This window comes from Phascolarctos cinereus, unplaced genomic scaffold (assembly GCF_003287225.1).
Source record: "Phascolarctos cinereus isolate Bilbo 61053 unplaced genomic scaffold, phaCin_HiC Scaffold_5;HRSCAF=322, whole genome shotgun sequence".
Taxonomy (NCBI): Eukaryota; Metazoa; Chordata; class Mammalia; order Diprotodontia; family Phascolarctidae; genus Phascolarctos; species Phascolarctos cinereus.
Window position 1 is genome coordinate 319,210,429 of NW_027555958.1, and position 13,183 is coordinate 319,223,611.

The 13,183-nt window shown below is 36.3% G+C and overlaps 1 protein-coding gene across 1 annotated transcript in view; it reads left to right on the top strand.

Annotated features, from left to right (window-relative positions):
- Nucleotides 1-13,183, top strand: part of USP32 (ubiquitin specific peptidase 32) — a 263,795-nt gene that overhangs the window by 153,706 nt on the left and 96,906 nt on the right. The window contains 3 exon segments of the mRNA XM_020991809.2: nt 3,135-3,242; nt 5,363-5,478; nt 6,896-6,958. Of these exon segments, the coding sequence (XP_020847468.1) occupies nt 3,135-3,242; nt 5,363-5,478; nt 6,896-6,958 (287 nt within the window).

Consider the following 13,183-nt stretch of genomic DNA (forward strand, 5'->3'; position numbering starts at 1 on the left):
AATTTGAACTCAGGTTCTCCTGACTCCAAGGCCAGAACTCTATCCACTGCGCCACCTAGCTGCCCCTGTACTATCTTTTAAACTATCATCAACCTTTGCTGCAATGTTTTTACACTTGGCAAGGAGGTCATGTGTTTTGCTACCCGAGATGGTTCTAGAAACTTGGCTTTATGGTTGTAGCAACTGTTATGTTTGTTTAAAATCAGTTAAACTTCTCTAAGAAATGGTAATAATTACAAGTCCGTGTCTTTACATCTGTTTCCCACTTTATATGTCATTTTAGTAACAAGCATATCTGGTCCATTTTGCACCTGTTTTTGCTCTCCTTCTTGTTAAGTCTGTCACTGCTTTTGAGGTGAGCTGGCTCAGTTAGATCTCAAAGCAAACTCTCTGCGAGCTCATGTCTGGAGCAGAAGTATTTAATATTTGCGTGTAGCCACTAAAATAAGTTATTTGGCCATAGCAACCTGTGAAATAAAGAGAAAAATGTGAATAAGAAAAAGAAAAAGTAGTAAGATCTTTTTTGGAAGTTAAAAAACTTGAAATATATGTTTATATGTACAAGTATATGTGTCTACATATACAAGTATGTATATTTATGTCTCTGCCTACACATATGTGTGTGTAGCCTGGGAGTGGTTAAGGTTCCACCCATATAAGCAGTATAGCCTGTGAACATGGTCTCCAACATGGCACCCTTTCTCTGCCTCAAGGCTTACTCATTCATCCCAGCCTATCCTCACTCTGGAAGGTTCACTCACATCTGCTGTGTTTTTCCCAGAGAGGAGCCAACCACAGCAATGACCCCATGGCTACCACTCAAACTGTCTCTCAAGATCATAGGGATAGTTTTGGTTTGGCAAGGTCAGCGATAGAAAGAAATATACCCCAACTGCTTGTCACTGTAGTTCCTGAGCCCTTACCAGTGTCCGTCCCATAAAATAAAATTCAGTAACCACAACATCACTGACTCTTAAACATAAAACATTTACTACACAGTAAGACAAAAATAATAATACAGCTATTTTTACTCAGTAGAAAATAAAAGCACAAGTAAGTAAATATAAGTTGCTAAGTAGGAGGCAGTCAGCAGTAATCAAAATATCACAATTCCTTCATAAACGTGTCTCACTCTCAGTGTCTACAGGGAGAGTGGAGAGGCACATGAGTGGGGAAATCCATATCTCTAGGGAAACTCAGGTCTGTATTGCAAGCCTTGATATCTCTGGTCCCTTCGGGAAATATCTGAACCTCACAAGGTCATTTCTCTGCCAGCTATTCTTTTTCTCATTCTTACAGCTTTCCCACTAGGCAAAGCTTATCCTCTTTTGTTCTAAAGCCAGTGGACCAGTGATAAGTACTTTTAATTCATAGCCCCTTAACTGATTGCTGAGAAAATACTGTATTCTTATAGGAAAAAAACATATCAACATTGCATTTGTTCAGTGACAAGCAGTTCCCTTAAGCCAAAGAGCTGCAGAGCTCCTCATTTGGCTGTTTGGGCGATATGGAATAAACTCTGCCTTTTCCATTCAGCTTTTAGCAAGGTAAAGCCTCTTCTCCAAAAAGAGAGCACACACCAAAATAGACAAAAACTTATGTTTTCCTCCTCTGTTTCTCGTCAAACCATAGAGGACAGATGGAGACAATCAGTACCCCAAGTAGTTTACTTTCTGTCATGCTGTAGGTGATGCTAGAGAGCAGTAAGCACAAACAGCTCTCTACAGCAGCAGAATTCAGCTCTCTTCCAACTAGCATAGCAGCTGAAAAGCTGAGATGACCCAGCCTTTATTCAACCAGGTATCAAAGAAATACCTTTCTTCCAGTCAGCAGATTCTTAGCAGAGCAGATAAGAGCCTCTCCATGAACAATTAGTTAGCTATCTGAACTGGGAGCATCTTTGTCCTTTGTCTTCTTTTCCCTGGCTTCTTATGATTTCTACTCTTCTCACCTTAAGCTTCTGCTTTTTCTCTCCACTTTCTAAATACCTCAAATTAATGCCTTCTTGTAAGCGCTGAGTTAAGACTTGAAATGTGAAACTCACCAATCCCACCTTTCTGTCAGATATAACTCCAGGAGCCCTTATATAACTTCCTGTAGTTTATAGTTATGTGATTTATAATTTCTCAGTTACAACCTTCGAAACTTTCGAAAGTCACATACAAATAAACTGATGAACTATAATGCCTGTTAGTCATCATTACCTCAGTTATTATATCATATTCAAACAGGTTCTTTCAGTATATTTATCTGAAAGACTGTTTTCTCTCTTATCGTCAAATAGGCTGTTTTTCCTTGACATTTTCATCCAGGAACTGTTTCTTCACAAATTGATTACTACCAATTTCCCTGACAGATGAAAAATTTCTTCCCTTTTCTGCAACCAAACGTCATATACAAAAGCAACATTTACATTTATATCATGATGAACCAGTGACAGTTGTGAGAATGACATTCACTTTCTTATTTTCCAACTTGTTAACTATCCATTAATGACTTAATCACATTAGTGGTTTGTCTTAATTTTTGTTTATTAATTCTTTCACTTTCCAATCCCTTTTCAATTTCTGTACTCACAGTACTTTTTATTTTCAGAAAAAAGTATGTCTGTTAGACATTGAATAATTGGGGGAAATGATAGTGTCTCTTCTCTTTGGGGATGGGACTGGGTCAGGAGGGATTGTGAGAATGAGAGAGAATGTGTGGAGATTGTAAGGTGAGATTAGAGACTTAACACTCACTGGTAAGGACAAAAAGGATGGAGAAAGAGTAAATTTGTATTGGCACTATACCCCCTGGGAAGTGGACAAACCCGAGGGGAGGTTAATAAGGTAGCATCCATGGTGATGCCTTCTAAAAGAATCTAAGGCATTTAAGAGATGTCTTCTATACTGTCATCTTGGTGTGTGCGTGTGTGTGTGTGTAAAATTGTGCCAGGAAGCTTTTAAAAGAAGCAGTTGTGCTCCATAGCCATCTATGTCCCTAGTTCTCTTTGATGGCTACTGATAGAAAATGCTTTACATCTTGCCTGTTTTGTGGCAAAGGGACAAGTTAATGAATGTCATACAGAAGTATCTATAATTACATGAAATCTGCCTAGACATAGGTTATCATGGCAGTTTCCTATCTTCCAGGTTTGTTTAATGCCTTTGATGAAAATCGTGACAATCACATAGACTTTAAAGAGATATCCTGTGGGTTGTCAGCATGTTGCAGGGGACCTCTGGCTGAAAGACAAAAATGTAAGTGTACTGAATGTTATCTATCACCAAAACTTCAAACCAGTAAGTCTCTAATTTAGATTAATTGAAAACTATCTTTTGAGTAAGACTTGAATTTTTGGTAACTTTATCAAATTGATGAGAATCTTTTCAGTAAAAATTACAGAAATTAATAGAGCAGTTAGATAATACTTTAAGGTTTTCCAAGTCCTTTACAGATATTTTCTCATTTGATCCTCACAACAATCTTGAGAGATAGGTGTTATTATCCTGATTTTACAGGTGATGAAACTGAGGCAGAGGGAAATTAAGTGACTTGACCTGGATCACACAACTCGTAAGGGTCTGAGGCTGGATTTGAACTTGGGTTTTTCATACTCCAGATCTGGAACTCTTAACCACCTAGCTGTCTGGTTTATTTCTCATCATATGGAGGGTTAAAACAAATCATCATGACATTTGGCTTGAATGAGAATAGATATTTTGCATGATTGTTTATGAATACATTTTTACCAGTTTAATGCTTTTAATTTAGTTTTGTTATATGATCTTTGTTGTTAATGATGAGGTCGATTTTTAAATTTTATTTTATTTTTGCTTTTTAGTGAAGCAATCAGGGTTAAGTGACTTGCCAGGGTCACAAAGCTAGTAGTTGTCAAATGTCTGAGGCCAGATTTGAAGTCAGGTCCTCTTGACTCCAAGGCTGGAGCTCTATCCACTGCACCACCTAGCTGCCCCTTGAAGTTGATATTTCAAATGGACTTTTGATTCCTGTTAAATGAAGTAAATGGCAGAACTGTATTGATCCTGATAGATTTGAAATTTTCAAACAGAATATTTTCTTTTAGTTTCTACAGTATTTACTGTTTCTTGAGTCATCTGGAGGATAGGTATTAGATTAAAAAATAAGTTTTAGGTGACTTTATGTCACTTGTATTCATGAATATTTTATTGACAGTAAAATTTATTGGAAAAATACAGTTTTCTTAGTTTTTATTGAATACTAAAAGTCTTTTTAGCCTAGAAGTGTTTAGCCAAAATACAATTACGGTATAAATTCACAAGCATAAATATATTGTATTATTAAATCTTAAGCATATTTTAAGAAAATGCAGGCAGTTGACGTTTAATTAATTTAGCTCATATATATTTACTAGTTATTTTTCTGTCTCTTTCTAAAAATATAATTTTGTGGTGGTTGCTTATGGCTAGCATTGAATTTTGGTTCTTTGATCTTATCTAATAACATAAGCCATGAACAGCTGAAGTTCGTTGTTTCTCAATAAAAGTTCATTATTCTTTTCAAAAATTTTTCCTGATGTATTAAGGGAAATTAATAAATCAAAGTAAATCATTTGGAATTAACAATGTAGCACTTTTCCAATTTTTGGCATGATACGTTCAGACTTTTGCGGAGAGTTGAAACTATTACACAATGCATTTGAGTTTAGTACCACAAGACAGACGTTTTGCTTTCAAGAAGTAAATGGAGAAATCAGTTGTCTTTAACACTAGACTAGAGCACTATTTCTTTCTATAAAAAGGCCATTTGCATTATGTGCACCTGAAGAAACTGAAAAACTCTTCTGTGAGATCACCTTTTAAAACTTTAGAAATGAAATATCACCCTAAAGCAGCACCATGGTGACAAGTCAGGTGATGTGGGTCAGATCCTAGAATTGCCACTCACTGCCTTTTTAACTTTATTCAGTTCATTTGACATCAGTGGGTCTCAGTTTCTTCATTTTTAATATAAGGAGGAATCATTGACCTTTAATAAACCTGCCTGCTCTCAATTTCTGATCCCATGGTACTATAAACTAAGAATAGTGTGTTTTTAAAGCAACTTAGCTTTTTCATTTCAACTGGGAGGAAAAGAGGCCCTGTTTAGAGTGAAAGGATGATGCAAACCAAACCCTGAATTTTTAATAAGGTATTTTGTTTATGTGTGATATAGCATAATTCCTGCTCACCCAAAACACTGCTAATACCATTTTAAGTATTGTACTGTCTGACAACTTTACCCAATCATATAGTTGCCTGAAAACTTTCTTGATTATCTGGAAACAATGGCCAGTATTTTGCCATGTACTTTTGAGCATAAAAATAATTTATCTTACTTAAGAATTTCTCTTCATTAGTTTGTTTTAAGGTGTTTGATGTTGATCGTGATGGAGTCCTCTCACGAGTTGAACTGAGAGACATGGTTGTTGCACTTTTAGAGGTCTGGAAGGATAACCGCACAGATGATATCCCTGTAAGTTCTATGCTGTGAACCTGTTGTGGCAGTTTTTCCCCTGTAAGTTGGGTGACAAGGGGAGTTACTTACCGAATGATGTCAGTGTGGCTACTTCTCAAAGTGTATGCAGTTGGGGAAGAAACAGATTTAAATGCATTGGATTAGCTTTGGGATCTATTAGCTTTTTTCAAATCTCGACTCAAATGACATCTCCTGTAAGATACCTTTTCTTCTTCCCCTAATTGTTAATTCTCTAGCTTCCTCTTCAATGTATTTGTTTTGTGTCTCTCAGTAAAATATAGGTTCCTGAAGACAAACATGATTTTCCATTTTTGTCCTTTTATCCCAAGAACTTAACACAGAGCCTTGTCCATAGGGTGTTTAATAAGTACTTATTTTAAAAAAAAAATTGTGACTGTCTTTTGTTTTTAAATCACCTTAATTTCCCAAAATGGTTTTCCCCAGAGAGCCACCCCTCATAACAATAAAATAGAGGGTGAAAACAGTTTCAGTAAAACTAACCAACATATCAACCAATACAGACATATTATAGTGTCCATACCCATAGTGTCCAACTCTTCTACAAAGGAGGGATGGAAGTGCATTCTCTTATTTCTTTTTCAGGGATACACCTAGTCATAGCATTTAGTTTCAATTTTTTATTTTGTTTTTGGGTATTTTTCTGTCCATTTACATTGTCCGTGTGTGTGTGTGTGTGTGTGTGTGTGTGTGTGTGTGTGTGTGTTGTTTTCCTAATTCTTCTCCACTCACTTTTCATTCTTCTTATTCTTCATTTTGTTCAGTGTAGGGATGATACTCCATTCTATTTGTGTACCAAGATTTCTTTAATTATTCTCCAGTTGGTGAACATCTACTTTGTGTTTCCAGTTCTTGGCTACTACAAAAAAGGCTGTTATAAATATTTTGGGGTACATTCTTTTGCATCTTAGAGCAATTCCCCAGTGGATGTGTTCTAAGGAAATAAACAATTCCTAAAAGATTATGAACTGCAAAATGTGAAAAATTCTTCCAAATCACAACAGAAATGCAAATCAAAACAACTCAGAAGTTTTACTTTACACCAAGCAAATTGGCAAAGACAAAAGATGGAAACAGTCAATGTTGGAGGAATCCTAGAAAGACAAACATACTAATAAACTGCTTATGGAATTCTGTATTCGTGTAGCCATTCTAGAAATCAATTAGAAATAATGCTAAGAAAGTGACTAAATTTTTAATAACTTTGTTGAATCAAATTGAAGATTTTTATTGAGTGTGATTTTTAGGTTTATTATTTTTGTCAAAGCAAGTATCAGAATCTGTTCATAGTAAATTAAAATTGCCATCCAAAATGACAAAAATAATGTATATTCATTATTTTTCCCTGTTGCTGCATAGTATAATAAAATTTGTGTTTACTTACCTGTTTTTAAAGGAACTGCACATGAATTTGTCAGACATTGTAGAAGGCATATTGAATGCACATGACACCACAAAGGTGAGTTTTCAATAGAACTGATTTATTTTCATCTAAAAACATTTGTCATGTGCCTTTCTGTTTTTGTTGATTTTAGAAATTTTTATAAAATGTATCTAAATTTACTTGACACCAGAGTTTATAATGTTCTTTTTTTCATTGGTGTAGGGATTTACTTTGATGTAGATTGGCAACTGATCTGCAGTGTGTAGTTTTAGAAAGTTGCTTGGAGCATTGAGATCTCAAGTGACTTGTCTATTGTCTCACTGCTGGTATGTGTCAAAAGTAGAATTTGAACTCTATGCTTTGTCAGGTCAGGGCCAGTTATCTACTATACCACATGCTTTAGTTTTCATGAATGTATTTAAAATATGTAATTAGGAAACTATCAACTGCATGGGCATTTTTATGTAATCTACCCTCAGGAAAAATAATAAGTGAGCTAGAATTAAAGGCATTACAAATCAGGATATTATTCTTTTATCCTTATTGGTTAGCATTATCTTAGTTAAAATTAATTCTTCTGTCATACTCTTTATATGTACTTGCTAAAAGAGTCAAGATAAACATTTCTTTGAACTAAGATTACACCCTTAGGATCATAGAATAATAAATTTAGAGCTGGAAGGCACTTGAAAGGTCATTAAGTTCAACACCCTCATTTTATAGATTAAGAATCTGATGCCCAGGAATATTAATGCCCAAGGTTACAAAGCTATTAAATGGAAGAAATGGAATTTGAACCCGTGTTGTTCTCTGCTAAAAAATTGTCATCTCTGTTTGTTACTATCAGTGCTTTGAACCTTCACTGGACCACTTATAACAAGACAGCCCCAAATAAATTTACATGTGCCATGGGAGTACATTTTCTGGCATTAAATATATGTGTGCATGTATAAAAATTAGCATCCTAAAGTATTCTTTATATGGATTGTTGTTTCCCTTGCATGTGGTATTCTAGCCATCTGCTTACCTTGTCTCTAGGCTTAATTCTTTGTAAATTCTGATGTCTCTGTCTGCTTGGAAATATACATACGAGGCACCCTTGCTTATGAGCCTTTCCACTCAGAAATGAAATGAAGTGGTTGACTAGCAAATTGGAATAACTTACAGCAAACTGAAAGGAAAAGTTTGAGGGCTGTTTATTTTTAGTTTAAGTATTATTTCTGCTTTAATGGATGACATACTTGAGGAAAAAGAGTCCTTTTGGCCTCTGTCATTGACCTACTTGGTCTACTTTGCCTCCGGCCCTCTGTTGGCAGTGTTTTGAGGTGTGACAACACCTAACTAACCACAGACCTGTTCATGAAGGCAGTAACCATGTGACTGACCACCCTGTTTGGTCAATTTGATATGCCTAGTTATTGATCTTCTTTGGTATATCATTGTTGGTAATGTGCCAGATTGTCGGACCTTTAGAGGCTGTCATTGGTTACGTATTTCTTGCTTTGTCAGAATGTCTTCATGGCCCTTATCTAGTCTTCCTGGACTTCTTAGCTTTTGCCACTGTGGATGGCCATGATCTCTATGCCCTTGATTACTCATGGATAATATTTCCTGTTTCTAATTTTTTCTTTGATAATCAGCCCTGGCACACATGTGGGCAGTCATTTTTTTTTTGCTGGTATTCTAGTAGGTATGTCGCTTTTGACTCCTCCTTCACATACTGTACCTTCTGAAAGACCTGCAGAATGACACTATGTTGATGGTGATGCATTTTGTTAAGGACATTTTGGCCAAATTTTGGGTCTTTTGTGAGAATGTTAGTGATATACAATCACGTCAATAAGTATTTATTATGCGCTAAGCATTGTGCCACATGCTGGGGATACAAAGAAAGGCAAAAAAAATAGTCCCTTCTCTTAAGGAGCTCACAGTCTAATGGGGAAGATAACATTCAAACAACTATGTACAAACAAGATATACACAGGATCAATTGGAGATAATCAACAGAGAGACGGCACTAAGATTAAGGAGGATAAGGAAAGGCTTCTTGCAGAAGATGGGACTTTAGCTGAGATTTCCTGAAGGAAACCAGAACATAGAGACGAAGTAGGAAGATTCCAGGCATGGGAGACAGCCAGAGAAAACGTACATAATTGGGAGATGATGGCGTCTTGTGTGCAAGGAAAAGAAAAGACGCCAGTGCCACTGGATTACAGAGTCTTTGGAAGTGAGCAAAGTGTAAGAGGAATGAAAAGGTAGGAAAGGGCCAGGTTATGAAGAGTTTTAAAAGCCAAACAAAGGATTTTATATTTTATCTTGGAGGCAATAGGGGAAAGCACTAAAGTTTGTTAATAACAAGGTGATATGATCAGATTTATCCTTTAGGAATGTCAGTTTGACAGTTGGGTGAAGGTTGAACTGGAGTGAGGAGAGATGTTAGATAGGAAAATCCACTAGCAGGCCACTGCAGTAGTAGAGATATGAGGTGATAAAGGCCTGCATCAAGACTATGTCAGTGTCAGAGAAGAGAAGAGGATGTGTATGAGAAATGTTACAAAGATAAAATTGACATCCTTTGGCAACACGTTGGATACCGTTAAAGAATGAATGTGGGGTCCAATCTTGTCCAGTCTTCAATAAAAGAAACTTAGGCAGGACTCTGAGCTAATAGCACAGAGCTAGCTAGAGTCATGGCCCCCTCTAATAAAATGGACCTTAGATCTTCCTCATGATATGAGATGCCCCCTGGTGGGGGTACAGTCAAAAATAGCTGGAGTCTTTCCATACCATTGAGTTTACCACACTGGACTTGATCATTTACTTATCAAACATTGGTTAAGCAAGTAGATTCACTATGGAGTCAAACTCAATTCAGTTTCTAACCAGTGACCTAAATAAAATAGGGCTCTAAATTAATCATTTCCCACATGAGGTTGATGCCTACATTGCAAGCCTTTCACCAGACAGGATGGTGGTACTCTTGATAGTTAGGAGAAGGAATTTTGGGGAATTTAATGAGTTTAATTTTTGATATGTTGAGTTTAAGATGTCGTTGAGACATCCAATTCAAGATTTCCAAGGGCAGGATCTGTTATTTTTCCTCAGAGTAGGAGCAGACAGTGTATATGATCCCCTCAAAGCCTCTGAATTTATCAGCCAGCCTCTTCCAAGACTAGGAATCAGCAGATTACCAGTCTTTCCATCTTCTTTTGCAGTAAGTTTATGAGATTCCCACTTACGGATATCATCATGTATGCTCCATGCTAGGGAGTCTTTATCTGTTCATTTACCAACATGGTCTGAATGCAGAGGGCATAGCAAAAAGATTTTATGTTTGTCAACCTGCAGTTGCTGACAATAATAACCCAAAATTCTATGGATCTTACAGGACAGTTTTCTGAAGTTGTTGGTAAAATTGTAGGTCCCCTCCATCATTACAAAGGTAATTTTTTTTCTTATACCCAACATAGAATATAATTATAGGCAGAGATCTGCTTGATCCACTTAAAGTAATGCTAATGACATACTAGTCATAAAGAGTGGTCAGGTTGCCCTGCATCTGGGTAGGATTGGAGTAGGGAATACCTTTTCTCAGGCACCACAGAATGGCCACAGAAAACTTCATCTCCTTTAAACTGTTGATGAGGGAGGCAGCTAGGTGGCTTAGTGAATAGAGCTCTGGCCTTGGACTCAGGAGAACCTGAGTTCAAATCCAGCCTCAGACACTTACCACTTACCAGCTGTGTGACCCTGGGCACATCACTTAACCCTGATTGCTTCACCAAAAAAAGCAAAAAAACCCCAACAAAACTGTTGATGAGGGGCGAGATCCCTTTTCCTAGCAATATAAGATACTTCCTGTGCACATATTCATGCCTGTGTTGTTTCTCCACTACTTTTTGCCTTTATGGCATGAAAAGATGAAAATAAATTCTTTGGTGTTTGTTGCATTTTTTTCTATTTAAAAATTTTTGTAGTTGTATTATCATAGATCTAGAGCTGGCAGTGACCTTAGAGACCATGGAGTCCAACGCCCCTTATTTTTATAGATGAGAAAGCAGAGGCTCAGATGTTAAATGATTTGCTCAGGGTCACACACCTAGTAAGTGTCTGGGACAGGATTTGGATCCACATTATCCTTATTCCAAGTCCAGTATCCTATCTGCTATACCTTGCTTCATTTCTTTGCTTTTTTTTAATCTTGAAATTTACAGATACATGCATAATTTTACTTGTAATTAACCATTTATCTTTATTTTGAATAAATGGTGCTGTGACTTACTTTTTTGGGTATTGATATTTAAGTACACTTTTTTTTATTAATTTATTTTAGTTTATCAACAATCACTTCCATAGGCTTTTGAGTTTAAAATTTTTCACCCTCTCCCTGCCTGCCTCCCTCCCCAAGATAGCGCACAGTCTGATATAGGCTGTACATGTACATTCCTATTAAACACTTTCACATTAGTGATGTTGTAAGGAAGAATTAAAACCAATAGGAGGAGCTGCAAGAAAAAGAAAGCAAAACAAAACAAAAGAAAAAAATAGCAAATAGTATGCTTCAGTCTGCATTCAAACTCCACAGTTCTTTCTTTAGATGTGGATAGCATTTTCCATCATGAGACTTTTGGAAATGTCTTAGATCCGATGCATTTACTGAGAAAGGGCTAAGTCTATCAACGTTAGTCATTTCACAACGTAGCTCTTACTGTGTACAACATTCTTCTAGTTCTGCTCACTTCACTCAGCATCAGTCCATACAAGTCTTTCCAGGTTTTTCTGAAGTCTCCCTGCCTATCATTTCTTATAGCACAGTAGTATTCTATTACATTCATATACCACTACTTGTTCAGCCATTCCTTAATAAGAATAATACACTATGACTAGGTAGAATTTATCACAGGAATACAGGGCTTGTTCAGTATTAGGAAAACTATCAGCATAATTAATCATATCAACAACAAAACTAGCAGAAGCCACATAATCATCTCAATAGATGCAGAAAAAGCTTTTGATAAAGTACAACACCCATTTCTGTTAAAAACACTAGAGAGCATAGGAATAAATGGAGTCTTCCTTAAAATAATAAGTAGCATATACCTAAAACCTTCAGCAAACATCATGTAATGGGGACAATCTAGAAGCTTTTCCAATAAGATTGGGAATGAAAGAAGGATGTTATCTCCATTGTTGTTCAATATCATACTGGAAAAGTTAGCTTTAGGGGCAGCTAGGTGGCACAATGGATAGAGCACCAGCCCTGGAGTCAGGAGGACCTGAGTTCAAATCTGGCCTCAGACACTTGACACTTACTAGCTGTGTGACCCTGGGCAAGTCGCTTAACTCCATAGCCTAGCCCCCGAAAGAAAGGAAGGAAGGAAGGAAGGAAGAAAGAAAGAAAGAAAGAAAGAAAGAAAGAAAGAAAGAAAGAAAGTTAGCTTTAGCAATAAGAGAAGAAAAAGAGATTGAAGGTATTAGAATAGGCAAAGAAGAAACAAAGCTATCACTCTTTGCACATGATATAATGATATACTTAGAGAATCAAGTAAAAAACTATTTGAAATAATAAGCAACTTTAGCAAAATTGCAGGCTATAAAATAAACCCACATAAGTCATCAACATTTCTATATGTTATCAACAAAGCCCAGCAGTAAGAGATAGAAAGAGAAATTCCATTTAAAGTTACTGTAGATATTATAAAATACTTAGGAGTCTACTGCCTGAAACAAACCCAGGAACTGTATGAACACAATTACAAAACACTTTTCACACAAATAAAGTCATATCTAAATAATTGGAAAAACATCAGTTGGTCATGGGTAGGCTGAGCTAATATAATAAAAATGACAATTCTACCTAAGCTGTCTGTTCATATTCTTTGACCATTTATCAACTGGGGAATGACTTGTATTTTTATACATTTGACTTAGTTCTCTATATATTGTAGAAATGAGGCCCTTATCAGAGACACTGGTTGTAAAAATTTCCCAGTTTTCTACTTCCTTCCTAATCTTGGTTGCATTGGCTTTGTTTGTGCAAAAACTTTTTAATTTAATGTAATCAAAATTATCCATTTTGAATTTCATAATGTTCTCTATCTCATGTTTGGTCATAAATTCTTCTATTCTTTGTAAATCTGACGGGTAAACTATTCCTTGCTCTCCCAGTACAGAATATTTATAGAAGCATTTTTTTTGGTGCTAAAGAATTGGAAGCTGAGGGAGTGGCCATCACTTGGAAAATAGCTGAGCAAGTTATGGTATATGAAGTTGATGTAATGCTCTTGTGCTGTTAAGAAA